We start from the raw sequence: 18,006 nt of genomic DNA on the forward strand, positions 1-18,006 counted from the left end.
CTGCTGCTGCTAGAGAAATGCACACTCAGACACACCAACACACACTCAGGCTTTGCGTGTCTTTGCTGCATAGGAAATAGTCCTACTTCAAACCTGGTTCTAAAAACAAACACACCCAATGGGGGTGCCACTGCCCTTCCACATCCAGAAAAGCCGCCAGCGGGGAAGCTGAGCTGTGGGGCACCAGGATGTCCCCAGCAGCACCCGATTGAAGACCATAATTAGCATTTTCAGGCACCTCTCTGGCTTCCCAAGGCTTGAAAAGGCTCCTGCACCTTAATGACAGGACTCAGTCCACCTTGGTAATCCAAGGGCGGGCCTATGACAGCATACAAGCGTTTGATAAAAAGGTTAGAATTTGTTGGGCAGGGAACTGTGAACCTCCATGTCCAGAGGCAGTCTATCTCTGATTCCAAGCTGCTGCAAACGGGTATGTGGGACGGCCTCTTATGAGCCAGCAAAGCTTAAGAACACGCAGCCCATGTCTCTAACCCTAACTCTCCCTTTCCCCCTGCCAAGCACCATTACTTGGGGGTGGGGTCACAAAGAGGCATTTTTGAGTGGTATTTCCCTCCTGGCTGCCCATCCCTCCCCGAGGAATGGGGAATGTTTGCTATCTTCCTTTTCAGACTACCGACATCTTTATCTTAGTATCTTTTTGCTTAAGAGCAGGGCAACATTTCACAAACTTTGCTAAACAACACAAAAGAAATAAACAACAGCAACAACAACCAAAACTTCCAGAAACACGAAACTGAAACACGCTAGCATGTAAAGCAGCAGAAAGTGATGTTTCAGAAAAGAGGCCAAAATGTTGGTTGGCTTCTCGGGGGACCCTCCCGGATGCTTGCTCAGGGGGCTCGGCTCGAGGGGGCAAATGGAGACGTGGCTCTGGTGTTAAATGCCGCCCCCCCCAGCAGACGGGGCTTTTGACGGGCAATCCAGCCTGGCGTCTAAGGGGGGAGATTGGGAGCCCTCCTGCTTCGGCCTTGAAGTGGCTTCCGACCCGCAGCTGCGGCGGATTCACCTCCCCACCCCAGAGGATGCCCTGGAGCATCAGCTGCCCATGGACAAATTCGATTATCTGTTCCTACAGGCCACGGAGAAGCTGACAGAGGCCTTGGGAAGCCAACACCAGCCTGGCAGGGAGGGGACCCCGACCTCTGCCAAGTTCACCCTGCCCAAAAGGTGCCCCTGAAGGCTGACTCACCGAAGGGGAAGCGGCGCCCGTCAGTACCCCACATGCCATGACAGGCTGGGCAGCTCCAAAGAGAGCTTCATGGCAGGTGACCTCATTGGGTGGCGGAACAGGCTTCTGGGCCGAGCTCTGGAAGGCTGGCAGAAGGTGGCAGAGGACAGGCAGCCCCAGGGAGATCCAGGGCTGGAAAGAAAGGCCTGGAGCAAGTCCACTGGCTGTCAGCTCAGGGGAGGTCAGGAGCCAGAGGAGTTGGGGACGGCTGGTGGCACCAGCCAGGACACAGATGGGCACCCTGTTCTCCTCCAAAGCTCCCTGGCCAATGAAAACTGCTCTCCTGTCATCTGATGCCTCCCTCCTGGGCAATCCATTGGCAGGAGGATTCTGACACCCTCCACTCTCTCTAAAAGGGGCAGGCCTTTCTGCAGAGCCAGGTGGAACTGGATTTACCTGTCCTGCCTTGGCCACGCCCCCACCCGCCAAAGGAGCTGCATCACCTCAACTGAGCTCAGGTGCCTCCCTCTGAAGTGCGTCATCTGTGCCATTTGGGGCTCCAAACAAAAACAGCCGAAGGAAAGGAGATTTTCTACTTTTACTTTTCAGGAAGAATTTGTCCCTGGCACATTTGCGGTCCCTCAAAGCAGAACTCTTGTGCAGGGGAAAAGGGGCTGGTGGGAAAAAATGTTCCCCTTCCTGGGCAGAGAGCTGTCTTCCTAAGTTCACAGACCTCAGCAGCACCTTCTTTATCTAAGCAAGGATCTTTATTGCAAATTGCTCTGTGGCCAAATAGTTATTGCCCATTCACTGGAAACCTTCCGTGGAAGTATCCAAATGGGGAGCTGTTAGGATGGGCACAACACGGTACACCCTTTCCTAACCTTGCAGATTTTGATCAGCCAAAGAGGGCAGGGTCTCTTTTTTTTCCAGCTCCGCATTCCCTTTCCTGTTTCCTGTTTCATTTCTTTCCATACGGGCATCATTGCTGGTCCCACTTCTCACTCCACGCATGCTTTCCAGCCTATATGCATCTCCCGATCAACAATACTTGCGTACGTGCATTTCCACTAAAACACTTCTGACAGATTTGGATTTAGCAAACTGCATTTGGAAAGTGCAGGAAAGTTATAAAGAACACTCTAACTTTGCCTCTGGTTTGGAAGGCAAAACACAACCAAATCTCTCTCCTGGCTCTAACTGAAGTCAAGTTCAGACACGAGAGAGAACAATCCTGCGAAGCCACACCTGGGAAGGTTTTGTTTACATTGTCAGCACTGTAATGAAATCCAGCACTGTTTACATTTCCTACAAGAGCCTGGAAGACCTCCTTTCTCCTCCTCCCATCTGCCAAATTATCCCGCTGGCATCAGGGCTCTCAGGACATTCACCCACCCTTTCAACTGTCCTTCACACCATTTCCCCCTTCTGGAACGTGAGGAACGTGAGCGCTCCAGATCCCAGCGGAAATGAGGTCTCTGCCTCGCCAGAGGGCACCAAAGCCTCTTTTCTAGCTCACGCAAGAAAGGCACCTGCTCTGGACTGGCACAAGGGTGAAGATTCTCCCCCTGCCCCCTGGAACGAAATTTCATCTTAAAACTCTGACACTCCCTCTGATTTTCCACCCAAGAGGGAACCTCCAGAACGGCTTCAAATTGTGGGTCTCCCTGAAGCTGAAAGCTTTGCCTGAAAGCTCTGAGGGCTGATGAGGACAGGCAGGCAGGCAGGCAGGGCCGTGCCAAGGCCAGTCTCCACTGGGGCAGCCCCCTCTCCTGCAGAGCAGATCTCAGACCATGGGAGGGAGGCAGGCAGAGCATTTCAGGCCAGCAAGCAGCTCTTTTCCTCTTCCTCTCCACAGGCCAGCTGCAAAAGGAGGGGGACGGGGAATATCTAAACAGAACAGATCTCCTTCTCCCACAGTACAGGATCTCTGAATCTAACCAGCCAAGTTTCTAGTTCCGTGGAAGGCTTGAGAATGAATGGAGGGGTATATCATTCCAGCAGTGGGCAGGGGAAATTTTGCAAATGCGGGAACCCTTCCCCCTTGCGTGACTGGCCTTTTTCCTTTTTCAATCTCACAGGAAGCCAGGCTGTTTGCCCGCTAACACCAGACAGCCTGGTCTCCTCCTCAGGAGCAAAGCAAACCGTTTCTACCCCCGGAGCAGAGCAACCTGCTCCCCCAGAGGAGAAGGCTCCAAGCCAACATGGGTTGGGATCTCAGGGGCTGAAGCCCGATGCAGCTTCTTGCTTTTGCCGCCAGCCTCCTGGGGTCTGCCCAGCTGGACACGTCCATTCCGCCCCGCTGGCTGCCACCCTCTGCAACGTTTTATTCCTTCCCAACCCTCCGAGTCAGGCCTTTTTGGCCTGCTGCGCAGATGAATCTGAGCCAAGACCATGCCAAGGACTTAACTCATCTTGCTAATGAAGTGCTGTGACTCAAACATCTGTTTTCTCCCCTGCAGCTGGGAGGGGAATTATTAAAAAATAATCAAGTCTCTCAGCACGTCAGGCTTCCCCCCGCCCCCCCGCCCCGCCCCATGACAAGCGGACCCGGGTGGCTGCTGGCTTGGAGGCAGCTGGAAAGTTTCTGGTCCGCCCCCCGCCGAACAGAGAAAGACCACCGGTGGACTTCAGTTATCTGCTGAGGTGGGAATCACAACCAGACCCAAGCAGATTCTAGGACAAGAGATACCACAGCCCTGCTTGACCTGGAAGCCCGACTCCTGGGCACTGGAGGCTGGCACCGTTCAGGCACAGGGAAAGCATGCCCTCCAGGGCCAGCCAGAGGGCCACCTGGACTCCCTGCTCTCCAGCCTGGGAGTTCACACCACACAGGGGTCACCGGAAGCTGCCGGCTGGCCAGATGAGAGAGGGCTCAGCCGGGGCCTGCCACGCAAGACTGCACTGCCAGCGCTGGCCCGAGAAGATCGCTGCTGCCTGCAACTGCTGCCCTGGCTCGGATGGCGGGGAACACGGGGCCCGGGGCACAGAGGCAGAGTCCTCGTCTCGGGACGTGAGAGATCCGCCTCGGAAGGGAGCTCCGTTCTGATCTCGCCCTGGTATACGAGGCCTCTTTCCCTTCCACCCGAGAGAGGCGGAAGATGGCATCGCCAGCGCTGAAAATGGGCAGCCGACAAATGGCAGATTAGCTCGCCCAGGGCCGCTCTGACCGAGATAAATGCCGTCCACATTTATCGGCAGGATTTAATAAACCGCTCATATTGGTAAGAAAAGAAATCCTGTATTTTGTCTGTTGGGGGGGGGAGAGAACGTGTTTATAGCGTAGGCGCAGGAAAATAGCAGCTCTTGAGCGGGAACCCTTCCCAAACGGCTTTTTGCTTTTCCGAGAAAAAGCGCCTCTCCCTCCATTCAGACAGATTTGAATAGGGTGAAAAATCTCCCCGTTTCTTTGCAGCCTGGCCTGTCTTCCTACACAACTTCCCCAAGCCGGAAGTTACGGTTTGCTTCATTTCTCGAAGGTGACTGGGACGGGCAAGGTGGGACGCGGGCAGGAACCCAGCGATCTGTTTCCCCGCTTGCTGGGATGGGGGCCATTTGGTGAATTCCTCCCACCTCCCAAATTTCCTAAACGAATCCCCCGCTTTCTTGCTCCATGTGAGGAAAATGATGCGGGGGGTGGGGCGGGCAATGTTAGCCTTTCCATCTGGAACAGCCAAGAGTTCTGAGCCAGATTCGGGCTGCAGTGCCCAATGACCATTCCCCCAGGTGCAGAATTTGAAGGAGGGAAAGATGGGTGGCCAAGCAATGCTCAAGACTGGATTTCTGCCTCTGGGGCAAGCAATTTCTATATATGGAATGAATGATTGGACGAACGAACAAACAAATGAACAAATGAAGAGGAAATTCCGGACAACTTTTAAAAGGGGCACCTTATGGGTGGGCCTTCCCCGAACGCAGGTGGAAGCGGACAAGAGTGGAAAGCAAGGCACGGTTTCAAGAGCTGGGGACCTTTGGCCCGTGGGAGAGAGAGGTGACCGTGATCATCAGCTCAGCAAAGGGCCGTTCCGGTGGACAGGATTATCCAGAGCTGCCAATTGCGGGAAAGCAGATTTCAGCCGACCACTCACATTTCTGAAGTTTGAGAGCAATTTGCCAGTGGAACAGGCTGCTCTGGGAGGGGCAGGCGATGGGCTCGCCAGAAGACGGGTGACCACTGTCAAGGAAACGGCTGCGTTTTTCAAGGCCGCCTGCAGCTTGGCCAGTCCAAGCAGACTTGGAAGGCCTTGAGGCTGAAGAGCTCTTCCCTGAAACGGGGCCCCTGCCCAGCCTTCCTCCTTGGGGGAGCGGGGCTCAGCCCCTTGGCACTCTGCCAGGCCTCGCCACACGCTGCCCAGGGTGGCTGGCTGGTTCCTCTGAGCCAGTCCTGCTCAGAGTGCTGCAGACGCCAAAGGTGGACAGGGAGAAGAGAGAAACCAGGTTGACTCCCCAACTCTTCACTTGGTTGCCATGGATACTGTTTAATCATCAGAGATGAATGCCGCTGGTTGCCGCGGCAACCCAAGGGCCCAGGAAGCATCCCCACATGACGGTTCGGGGGCCAGTTTGTGGGTCTCAAGGCCACAGGACAAGGTGGGCGGCTCGATGGCCCCTACGGGGGAGGATGGCTGCGAGGCCCAGCGTTAGCCCAGTTTAGCACAGCCTCCTCTTCTGGCCACCAAAGAGAGCAGAGGATCAAGAAGGCCTCTTTTTAAAAACCTGACTATATTAACATGCCCCAAACCCCTGAGTCTCCTGCAGCCTTGCTTGCCAAGGGGGAGGGAGGGAAGGGTCTTCTCCGGGATGCCACAAGCCTCCCCCATCCCCAGCTCCACTCTATTACAGCTGAATCATGCCCCCTTTGTACCCGCCCAAACCAGGGGGTTCTATCACAGCAGACCGGCCCAGGAGCCCTGACCGGCTCCGATCTTGCTCCGTTCTATTTCCGGTGCGGTCTGGCTGGAGGAGCTGCAGGGAGCGCATGAAATGCGCATCTTTCCCACACTGCCCAGTTTTCACGCTGCCCCAGGAGCCCAGAGAGAAAGATGGGGGGGGTGCTGTGTGCCTCCCCACAGCCTAACTTGCAGCCCCTGCTGAACGGAACTTGCCCTTCCCCCAGATCCCATGCATGGGCTCTCCAGGGAGCCCCCAGCCAGCCAGCCACGGACCGGGGCCCCCTCCCCTCGGCCTTTATGGCTCTCACCAACACCAGCCGCCCGAAGCAATTCTGTGCCCTTTCCAGAGACGCTGGAAGCCAAGCCCCGGCCCAGCCCCTTTGCAGCAGCAAGCTGGCCCAGGCGAAATGGCCTTATCTGCCAAGGCTCCCCTTTCTCAGCTGCTCCATTAGGAGAACAAGAAGCCAAACCCTCAAAGAATGGCAGCAGCTCGAGGAAAGGCTTGTGGGGGAAACACACACCCCAGGCAGCTGAAAAACATATCCTGCCGAAGATTTATCCAGAAGGAAAAGCCACATTATTCTGCCTCCCCTCCTCCTCCTCCGCCTGGCCGTTTGGAAAGCTCTGCAGGCAGCGGAGGCCTAGCGGGGAGACAGGCCCGCACCACCCGCCGCCCACCGGAAAGCAGCCATTCCTCCCTGAGCCCAGCTTGGGAAGGTGCTAGGAAAGAGGGGCCAGGTTCCACTGGCTGACGGTGGCCCCGTTTCGTTGCACGAGGCTCTCCTGCTCTCGCACGCAGGCGGCCTGTGCCACACAGGCGAGACCCTGTTTTGGAATTAACTCACTTTCTGGGTTCGAAGCACGCAGCAAATCTTAAATGAACCCACCTGGTTCGGTTCACATAAATAGGCCAACTCCCCTCCCAAGCGTAAAACCATTACATTTAGCACATTCTCAGCATGAAGCATATGGGGGGGGGGAGACACAGATGGACGCAGAACACTGCCCAGTGGCCACCTGAATGGCCAAGCCCTGCTCAGGAGGCCAAAGGTCAGCATCCCCAGGCGGGGCCAAATGGACAGGGGACCCAGGTGGCAAAGGGCAGCGTCCCCACCACAATCCAGCGGTGGCTCACCGCTTTGCGAAGGTTCAGAGGCCCATGTCTCCACCAGGAGATGTGAGGCTGGCAGCCCTGGCTAAACAGCGTGGAAGGGCGATCCGAGGAAATGTACTTGCAAAAAAACGAGAGAGAGAGAGAGAGAGAGAGAGAGAGAGAGAGAGAGAGAGAGAGAGAGAGAGAGAGAGAGAGGGCCAAGCTGGAACAAGAAGTCTTGAGCAAATTTCATTTGCCTCCATGTGCGCTGGCTGGAATGAGCACTTGGGGTCCTGGAAGGAAAGGCGCAGAAGCAGAGCTTATTTTTAACACTGCAACTGGGTCAGCGGCTGCCTGGAGTCGAATGAGCGAAGGGGGGGAGGGAGGGAAGGAAGGAAGGAAGGAAGGAAGGAAGGAAAAAGGAAGAGAGAAAGAAGGCAGAGGGGAAGGAGGAAGAGGAGGTGGAAGAGGAGCAGCACAGAAGCCCACCTGGAAAAGCCTCTGCAGGGGCCATCGAGGGCCCCTCACCAGCTACACCCCAAGAGCCACACGCCCAGCAGTGAGACAGGAGCGGTGGGGGGGGGAGTGCCCCCTGGCGCTCTCGCTGCTCTCGGAGCCAGACAGGTGCGGCCAGCATCATCCCCCCACACCCATCGAGCTCCCTTCCCGGCCAGTCCGACTTACTGGGTAGCAGCCTCCACCAGCCGGGCCCGGAACAGTCCGCCGAAGCAGCGCCTCCCTCCCCAGGCCTTCCGGGTCATTGCGCTTCGCCCTCACCCGCTCCTCACATACGCCGGGAAGCAGGGCCTGGCCCCGGCCCAACTGGGGAGGGCTCTTCTGCTGCCGGCGGGGCTCTGCCCGGGGTCCGGAAGGGCCGAGAAAGCGCACGGCACCACCTGGGGAATTCGGCGCCGACGGGGCTCTCGAGGGCCGCCTCCCGAACAGCAGCGCGTTCCGGCGTCTCCTCCAACCGCCAGCACAAGAGCGCTTGTCATCCGGGATAATTAACAGACCACGATCTGCCCAGAGCTGACCTCTGCGTAAGGACGAAGCTGATGCGCCCCCAACGCCTGGGTTGCTCTCTTTAGGGCCGTCCAACCCGCGCGGGGGCAAAACCGCCCTCGGGAGGACCGGCTTTCTGCGAGGAGGCCCGCGGTCCCCGGCGGGGAAGGGGCCCGCGCCCCTCCGAAGCCTGCCTCCCCAAAAGGCTTCGGGGCCATCCGAGACCCCCAACGGCTGCTTGGCTCCCCGCCGCCGCCTCTTTCCCTCCGGACCCGAGTCCCCCGGCTTGCTTCCCAAGGAGCGGGGACCGCCCTCCCTTCCAACTTCAGTCTGGCGATCTCCCCCCGAAAGCCACCCGCGGAGAGGGCATTACCCCGGCGGAAGGGCCTGCTGCGACTCCGCGAGCGGCTCCGCTGCCTCTGAAGCCGCGGCCGCCGGAGCAGGCGGTGGTAGTACGAGTGTCGTCCGCCGCTTCTCCGGCCGTTCATCGACATCTCCCGCCGCCGCGTCCCCGCTTGCTCCGCTAACCTCGCAAGGGGCTCAGGGGGAGGCGGCTGGAGCAGGGCGACCCCCGAGGAAGGGGGGCCCGACGCAGCTGGAGCGATCCGGGGGTTCCCGAGCCGCGGGAGTCGGACCAGCCATGGACGGGGCTCGGGGGGGGGGGAAGCAGCCTGCGGTCCTTCCTCTCCCCTCCCCTCCCCTCCCCACCCCCTTGAAAGATAAGCTTTTGAGGAAAGGGGAAAAGGAAGGCGGCTTGGAAATGTGGGCAAGTTGGGGCGGGAGGAAGCCCCGGGCTGGATTCTGGCTGCTGCAGAAGGACACTGGGGAAAGGAGCCTCGGAGGCCCAGCTGCCCGCTGCTCGCCATCGCCACCACCGCTTCCCTCTGCTTCCGAGGCACCCTCTCCCCCTTCAGCTCGGCCCTCCTTTGACGGGGCGCTGCTGCACTGCGAAATGCCAGCCTTGCCCTCAAAGCAAACCGTCTGGCTTTCAGAGCCCCCCACCCGCGTTCTTGCAGGGCCAAACAGGGCCGCCTGCCCGGCCAACTCGAAAGCTGCCGCTGCAACCTGTGGGCACATGCCCGGCGTCCCTCCAGCGTTGGTCAGGAGAGAGGACCCACCACTGGAGGCCGGCGGGTCACTTTTATTCCGCGGGTCACTTTTTTCCAGGGGCAGAAACGACCCAGCAGGCAATGCCCAAGGGGGCAGGTGTGGAGGCTGGTGCAGCAAAAGCATAAGGAGACCTTTGCTGGACCACAATGGCTAACTAGGTGCCCTGAGAAGCCCAGGGGAGGGACACAACGGCAGCAGCCTTTCTTCATTTTTCATACTGAAAAGCAGCTGCTGCTTTAAGGTAGGCTGCTCCTGAATATGGAGGTTCTACTCCCAGCTCCTGTGGGAAGAGCTGTGTGCTGGCATCAGCCCTCCAAAATCTCCTGAGAACCAGGGGTTGGGGGTTGGATGGCAGGCAGGGAACCTCTCTACTGCTGCTCAGGCACTGGCATGTCCGGGTAGTCCAGGCCAGGTTTTGAGCTCCGCTGAAAGAATCCCAAGAAACTTTTTGAGGGCCAGAGAGCTCCTCAGCACATGGCATCCGGGTCAAGCCATCCAGCGGGCAGCTGGGTCACAGAGGCCTCCCTAGCTCTCTGGGCCACAAAAGCTGCTGAGAAAGGTAACTTGGAAATCCTGCCCTCTTTCTGGGAGCATTCCCAGCCCCGCGCCAGCTGGGATGTGCCTAAACCCTGCTTATTTGTGGCACGAAAGCTCGAGGGAATCGCAAGATATGCATGCATCCCACAGTCTCTTGGGACAGCAGTCCCCAAATTTAATAAAGGGGGGGGGGGCATGTGCCCTTGCAGGATTGTGACCCTCCAGCCTTCTGCATCTGCTCGGAGGTCCCATCATCCCCTGGAAGCAGCACTCAAAAGTCAAGTGAATTTCAGTGTGGAAACCTGTGGAAGCAGGAGGAAGGGGACGGGGAGGGAGCGATGCACCCCACGTCTGCTGCAGAGGCAAAATTCTCTCCAGACCCCGAAGCTGTGGCCTGCCGGCCCTCCCGGGGGCTCCCCGCATGGGAGGCCAAAGACACGGCCAGGCAGACCCGTGGCCCGATCCACTCTGCAGCAACTCACAACTCTCCCCGCCCATCCGTCGGAGGTCAGTGAGGCAAAGCGGTTCAGCCCAGTCCAGATACTGCGAGTGCCAGCCAGCCAGAGGGGGGTTCCATCTGAAAAGAGGACCAGAATCCGCTCCCTCCTCGCAGCAAGCACAATTTCTTTACCCCCCCCACCCCCCGCCGGCTATTTCTGAGCCGGGAAGCCGCTTCCCCAGAGCAGCTCCTGCTCATCTCCTCCCGGCCAGCGTAACACCCCACAAGACGGAGCCGGGTGGAGACGGAGGGCCTCTCCGCCCACAAGCGAAGGCACCCAAGATGGGAGAGCCAGGCGAAACGGCCCCAGTCGCTTCGGAGGCCCTTTGTCTCTGAGGGGAGCGCGGTCCTGCGTCCTGCTCCGGACGTTGGAAACCGCGTCTGGTACGAATATCAAGCGTGAACAGCTCTTTCCCCGTCTCAAGGACCGCACAACGGACCTGCTCCCACCCCCCACCCCATTTTGATCTGGCATCCTATAAAAGAAAAAAAAGTCATCTGCGAGAGATTAGGGTTCAGGCTGCCACCACGGTATGAAAGGAAACCCTTAGGAAAGTTTATTAGGCGAAGCGGCCCAGACGAGGAGAGAACCTGGACCCCCTGCTTCCCATTTGGAGCGGGGGCACAATCCTTCTTGTGGGATTGCCTCCCCAAGCGAAAGCAGATGTCCCCGTTTACTGAGGGACCCCCCCCCCCGCACACACACACACACACCCATTTTCCACATTCTTGAAGGGAGCCATGTAAATACTTTACAGGCACACAAATTCACTCACGGGATTTCAGTCCCCTCCACAAATGGGCTCCTTGAGCATCCCCCCCCCCCGCCCCGCTCCGCTCCCTCGGCACACGCAGCTCACTCTTTTGCACCCTGTGGCTTCCTGGCTTATTTTGAGCTCTTTGGCTAAGACAGTGGTCAGGTTTGCACGGAGTCCCAAGCCAGGGTACGTTTAAGTGCCCAACGCACAACCTTCCCTGCCCAGCGCATTCGTGTCCAGGAGATCTGCAGCTGCCCGCCCAGCACGCTCCTGGTACACGCTCCTCACTGAGGACAGGGACCTTGCAGTGGCTCCCCCTGGTTCAGAGGCAGCTGCTCAGCAAGAGGAGACCAGCCACGGAATTGGGGCCAGGAGGGCTCCCCACGCCAAATGCTTGGCCATGTCTGGAATCAACGTACCCAGAGAAGGGCTGTTCGGCAGGATGTGGTTAACATAATTTATTCCATCTTGGCTGTCCCTCGGGAGGGTCACCAGGGGAATAAAGACTCACCCCACCCTGGCAGAACCTCTCCCAAGACCACCTGGCATTCAGACGGCTTGTGCCTCTGCTGCCCTCTGGAGGAAGAACTGCGCATCACAAATCGGGGAGTGGGAGAGAAGGAAGGGGAATCCTGTTGGTGAAGCTGGAGCCTGCCAGGGCCGTTTTTGCAGGATGCTAAGGAGGGCCAGCCGGGACTCTCTAGGCTCCTGTTGGAAGGCCTGCTCGCTCACAGGAAGGGCTGCTGCTGGCCCTGGGTTCAACATTTGGCACCTTCAGCTCTGGCCTGGAAAACCAACTGCTCCCCAATGGGACTGGAACTCCATCGCTCCAAGGGGGGGTGACCCCCTGCACTTTGCTCGGCTCTCTCACTGCCCTGGGCAGCAAAACAGGCGGAGGGCCTGACAAAGCTCCAGACTCGGATATCGCCAGTGCTCCAAGCCCCACAAGATTATGCGTTGGCAGAGCAACCCCCCAGACAGGCAAAGAGCTGGCACCGGGCACACGCTCAGGCGGCCTTTCACTGGCTGTGGCTCCTTCCCTTTCCCTCCAAGATCTGAACAGGCAAAGCTTCTCCCAGAGAGTGCCAGGGTGTTCACAGATACGCTCAAAAGCAGTCAAGGGCAATCCTCTCCGTTTCACTTTCTCTCAAGGTCCCTGTTTTGCAAGCCAGAACACTAATCGCTAATCGCTGTCAATGACTCTTCCACCAGGAAATCTCTCAGCTTAGAGAAAACCTGGCCAGGATATAACGTCACACCTGATTTTCGGGCTCCCGAAAAACAAACAAACAAAGAGTGCTGTTGCTTTTGGCGTACCTGACGTTCCGTGGCCCACGCATCAGGTGCTTCTCCGAGCTCAGCATCATTCAAAAGACCTCTTTCCCTCCTGCTTCCTTCCCCAATTCAGGAAGACGTTTAACGAGGGCCAAGAACACTGTATTGCCCCAATAGCTAAGTGGGGAAGGAAGGCCACTTTGCCATCCTCAGAGGGAAGGGGGAGAGATGCCTTCAATCCACGGAAAGCTTCCAACGGTGCTACCCACTGCCTTTGGAGGACAGCAGAAAGCGATGTCCCTACCAGTCACACAGCTGAGAATCCCAGGCAGAACCGATTACCAGCGTTCCCCTGGTAACCAGGACTCCATGGGGTCATGGAGGCTACAGACAGTGCCCCGCAGCAGCTGGGAGCCCTCTGCACCCCTGGCAGGAAGATCAGAAGAGGACCGGGCAGCAGCTGTGCCCGTGCGGGGAGTGTCGGCCCTCTGCTCTTGGGCCCTCAGCCACCTGCAGCCAGCAGCCAGATACCTGCACCCCCCCCCCCTGAGGGCTTTAATAGGTGTCTGGCAGGCAAAATTTTAATAGGCAAAATGGAGCAGGGTATAACAATTTCATTCTCTCCATCCTCATCAGCCCCAAGCTGGAGGGATGGGGTTCTAAGAAGACATCAGCCCCCTTCCCTCTGGCCTGGTGCTCGGCCGGGGTTTTTGAAACTAGGGAGCAGAGCCCTGCGTGGATGAATAAATAGCCCTCATGCCCGCTCCGCATTGTTCCCAATTAATCTCCGTGCCGGAATTGCTATCGTGAATTTCCAAGTGTTTAATAAACAGCACAAACTTCAGGCAATTAATTAAGGAAATTAAAATTCAGGAAAAGATGCTTCTCCATGGCTCTATAAAGTCTAACAAGGTCATGCTCAGCAGTTGGCAGATGCCTCCAAAAGAGGGGCTTGTCCAGATGGGCACCAGCAGCCCCGCCCCAGTTCCCGAGTGCCACGTCACCTTCCCTCGGGGCTCTTCTGCTCCCCAAAGTCACAGCAAGGCGAGAGACCCTAACGCAGAAGAGTCCATCAAAGCACAGGACTTTGGGCAGAGAGAGGCACACCCGATCCGCAGGAGGAGGGAAAGGAAGAACCAGAACGATATATGTGACTCTTAAAGTGTTAAATCTCAAAGCGATTTAATGACTTCTGGGCCAGCACCTGCCCTTCTGCAGTTGCCACCCAAATGCCCCTATGAGGAGCTCACAGGTGGGTTTCTGGAGGTAGACTGCCTCTGAATGTGGAGGTTCCACAAATAAAGCAGGAACAGAAGGAAACATTTCCCATCCCTACTTTGGAACAGGAGTAGAATCAGAGGAGCAAAGTTGACTGGCCAGCTCGTGGGTGGGAGGAGAAAGAATGGTGGTGGCCATTAGCAGCAGCAGCACGCCGAGATTTGCCCCAGCAGCCTTATTTGCCAGCCACCTGGCGGAGGGCCTGCGTTTCCCCCCAAGACTTTCCAGCCGCCATTGGCCAAACACCAATAAACTTGTTTTACACAGTGAATAAGCAACTCTGGCAGGCGATAAATCGCGGAAGTAATGTTACACACTCTTTTTCTTTTTTACTGTCTGCAGAGTCACACTTTACTGCGCCAGCATTTGTGCAAAACAAGTCCAGCTTTCGTTGCTAATATAACATGGCATTAATTATGTGGCAGAAGAACATGGGAATATCTTGAAATGGCAACCAGCCATCCCCGCCCCCTGCCCCCCCCCCCCCCGCCTTCTCCATTCACAGATTTGTCTTAAAAGCGACGGAGTAAGAATTTTTTTCAGGACGTAGCCAAAATCTGAAATACTGTTCCATTCCAAGAAAAAGAAAGAAAGAAAGAAAGAAAGAAAGAAAGAAAGAAAGAAAGAAAGAAAGAACGAACTGTGGTATTATTTGCAGATGCAATAGATGTTCTGAGTGGAGTGCGGAACTATAAATATGAAACTTGGATATGTTTTTTTTTAAGTCGAAGCTATTTCTCCCCTTAATTCAACTGTGCACGCAAGGCAGAATTCTGATTTAATTCTGAATGAAGTGACGGAGCCGTCTGCTTGGATGACCCCACAAGGCACAAGGGGGAGAATAGGAAACCATGCCCTAACAGGGCAAGGTTTTGCACTGTCAGTTGAATTTCACCGAGGAGCACCTGGCAGGTTTGATTCGGCATGAAACAGCGTGACTACTGCCGAAATGGGAAAATGACGCCGAATTAGCCATTCAGCTTAGAGGTGTATCATCTGCAAGTAACAACAACCGTATGCCACTGAAGCATTCAGATCAGCAGCGATCCTACAGAGCTCTACTCAGAAATTCAAGGGAATTTACACCAAAGTAAGAGTTTAAGGGATGGTGACCAACTCAGGAAGACAGAAATATCTCCAGAGGGGAAGGGCTGGAAATCTGAGACCTTTAATTCTTCGGTCAGGCCTAGAAGAACCCTCTTTTGCTATTCTTCTAGCTCTAAGCTGCCCCCCACGCCAAGTTCCCATTCGGCTCCCCGCGATGACTACCAGCATGGTCTTTAGCGCTTGCTGTGCTTTGCATCAAGTTTCTACTGATAAGGGTGTATCAGAGATGATCCAAACAGCCCATCCCGCTTGTTCCAAGCAGTTCCAAAATGTGGCCAGCGGGTACTTAGAGGTAGACTGCTCATGACTTCGAGGCTCATCTCTGAGCCATTAACTAGCCAAAGACTCGGGAAAGGTGTCAAAAACGTCAGCCAGACTTACTGGGGCTGGGAAATGCTGCCCAATGCCGTGAAGCAGGTTCTCCTTCAGGAGGATAAGAAGTCAAGGGTGACCTGCTGAGAGGGCCCTGCAATGGGGAACCCCCATCCCTGGTTGGTCCTCCCCCAGACATGGGGTCTGCTCTCGCCGGGGCCAGCCACCCTGTCTCGCACTCACCCCCAGGAACTCAGAAATGTTGGCATGGGCCCTGGTCTTGTGCCCGGGCAAAACGGCTGTAAAGCAGGAGAAAGCAGCTTTGCTTCTGATTTTCCATACCAAATGCCGACTTTCCATACCAAATGCCAATTTTGTGACGGTATATTTTTAAGAGGGGGGCAGGGGAGGAGGCATAAATCAAAGAGTCAACAGATACACACCAATATGCCAAACTAATTAAGCATAATTAATGGCCTTGTACTGGAGGGGGGGAAAAACCAGAACAGGGGCAAGGGCATGCAAAAGGAAGGCTTTCAATCTCTGCCCCCTTTTCCAGAACCGCATTGCTCAAAGGACGGCAGGGCATCTTCCTTCAGGACACGCACTTAGAGGAATCTGCTTTCAGGTCAGTCCTGCCAGCCAACCTTGACCTTCGTAAGCAGAGTGTCCAAACACAGCCAGCGATTAGCCCAACTAAGCAGGGCGGGCTGAAGGGCATGTTGCCCAGCATCTGCCTGCTGCAGGACTCAGCCGGAAGCTCTTGCAGGGCAAAACCGACTGAGCCACGTTCAGGGGCTTCTCAGCAGGTGAATGTGGCAGTTGTGGAGACTGCCAACGCCCTCACCCCAGGCCAAAAAAGCATGCCCCTTCCACGAGAAGGACGCTCCCTTCTGTTGGTACAGTTGATGGGTGAACGGAACAGCCTCTTTTAATTTTATTCAACACGTTGAGCAACGTCCCCTCCTCACACCCCCATTTGGGGGTTCGGTCCAGCCAGACCCCTTCTGCGGCTCTTTAGCCCATCCTTGGATTAACCCCGGAGGTCACCGCACAAGACTTTGAACAGGATGAAGAATTCAGTCGCAGTTTGAGTGGGAGGGAGGGAGGGAGGCGCATTCCTGGCAGATCAGGTAACCACAGGTCTGCTGGAAAGAAGAGGTAGATGTGGTTGAGGCAGAGCAGCTGCCGAGTCAGGGTGAGGTTAGGGGGCAGAGCAGCAAAGATATCCACAGCCAAGCCCCTGCGCCTGGGGCTGATGAAAAGGGCGCCTGTAGAGCCCCCTTCCCTGGAACTCCCACCTTCCGTCCGGGAAGATGAAAATTTTGAACCTCTTCCATAACCACCACTGAGGGAACTCCCTGTTACCTTTAGAGCAGGGTTTCTTGACCTTAGCAACTTTAAGATGCGTGGACTTCAACTCCCAGAATTCCCAAGCCAGCTGGGGAATTCTGGGAGTTGAAGTCCACGCATCTTAAAGTCGCTAAGGTCGAGAAACCCTGCTTTCAAGGGTTTTTAAACGGGACAAAACAGAAGTCTGGAGGAAGATGGACAAGCAGCCCTTAGAATTCTCTCTCCAGCCACCACTTTTAAAGCCCTTTTCTTGTTGGGAAGGTAAGAAACTGGAAGTGGGAGACCAGGGAGAGGAGGAGCAATGAGATGTGTGCTGCGCAGTGTGTACATTTGTCGCCCACTCCTTCTGCCGGCTCTTTTGAAAGATTGGGGGGGGGGGGCTCCCAGTGCGGCGGAACCTTCGTGAAGAAGAGCTTTTGTGCATGCGAGGATGTGTGTGTGCGCGCACATGTGCCCCTGGACCCTCAGCAGCCTTCCTTCACAGCTGCAGATTTCTTTTCCCAGAGTTTTCATTCAGGGTTTGTGCTGTGTGCTTGCCATCAAACAAACTAAGGGGTGGGGTGGGGTGGCAGCTGTGGGAGGAGGGAGGGAGGGAGGGAGGGGGGAGGGAAGCTTCCACAGTCCTGCCAGGCTGCGGACAAGAGAGGCAGGGCTTCTCAGGGACAGGGTCCAGCTGACCCCCATTCCTGCCCGCACACAAGGTCTCCCGGGCCGTTCTCCAAAAAGCTTTTGACTGGCCAGCTGCCAGCAGGGATGAGAGCAGAGTTAGCTGCTCCCCAGGGCCTCTGGGCACAGGAGGGCCAGAGTGTAGGGACGGGACCGAGGAGCAAGGGGAGGCGTGGGACTCCTTGCCAGGCAAATGATCCAGAATCACCCCCAGAGCAAATGGGCCTGCTCAAGTGTGCTTTGCCCCTCCTTAAAAATAGCTCAGTGCCAGCCGGTGCCAGGCTTTGAGGCTTGACCCAAATTCCCCCTGGGGTGCCAGGAGCAGCTTCCACATGGCTCAGAATCCCTCCCAACCTCTTGGAAAGCTCTTGGCTTATCCTATAAATAAAATCCTTAAAATGCCAGCCCTCTTGGAGGGAGGCCCTAGATTTCACCCCTGGTTGGGGGGCCTTGATGGCTCATCCTGTTATGCACGCCCAGCTGCTCCTTGGCTGCTTTTTGCAGCCCACCGTCTTGCACAAACCCAGAAAACGGGTGGATTTGGCCACCCGGTTAAGGAGGGATGCACAAACCCAGCCGCTCAGCTTCAGCATGTCCCCCACTACAAGTTCCTGGGCCCAGATGAATTTGCCTAAAATAGAACGCTGGAATGCCACATAAAGCTGGGCGGATGAAAGCTGGGTCTGCGAGCACTATTTTCTTCCCAGCCTTTTGATTCACAGCAGAGATGGCAACGACGCACCACTTCCTCCGATGCCCAGCTTTCCACCCCGAGCCCTTGCCAAGCTCCCACGTCCCCCAGCTTGACTCAGTCTCCCCCCACAGCCATGGGGCCCTCCCTCCACGCTGGCCCACCATTTGGCAGCATTCTGCCACCCAAGGCCTTGCCCCTTGGCAGGAGCCTTGGCAAACACTCCAGGACGCCGCAGCCCCCT

General features: G+C 56.5%; 2 protein-coding genes across 7 annotated transcripts in view; one reads left to right on the top strand and one right to left on the bottom strand.

Annotated features, from left to right (window-relative positions):
* PDCL (phosducin like) overlaps positions 1-18,006 on the top strand; it is a 242,491-nt gene that overhangs the window by 209,425 nt on the left and 15,060 nt on the right. The window lies entirely within an intron of this gene.
* DAB2IP (DAB2 interacting protein) overlaps positions 1-18,006 on the bottom strand; it is an 85,065-nt gene that overhangs the window by 65,450 nt on the left and 1,609 nt on the right. For 2 of the 6 annotated variants that reach the window (XM_063316552.1, XM_063316551.1), the window contains exon 1: positions 1,211-1,561. The exons of 2 other annotated variants lie outside the window; for them this stretch is intronic. In XM_063316552.1, the coding sequence (XP_063172622.1) occupies positions 1,211-1,249 (39 nt within the window). In that variant the 5' untranslated portion in view covers positions 1,250-1,561. Of the gene's footprint in view, positions 1-1,210; positions 1,562-8,549; positions 8,687-18,006 lie in introns of those variants that run through there. 2 more of the 6 variants (XM_063316548.1, XM_063316549.1) reach the window with 2 other exon arrangements.

The sequence above is a fragment of the Candoia aspera genome, chromosome 16 (assembly GCF_035149785.1).
Source record: "Candoia aspera isolate rCanAsp1 chromosome 16, rCanAsp1.hap2, whole genome shotgun sequence".
Classification (NCBI taxonomy): domain Eukaryota; kingdom Metazoa; phylum Chordata; class Lepidosauria; order Squamata; family Boidae; genus Candoia; species Candoia aspera.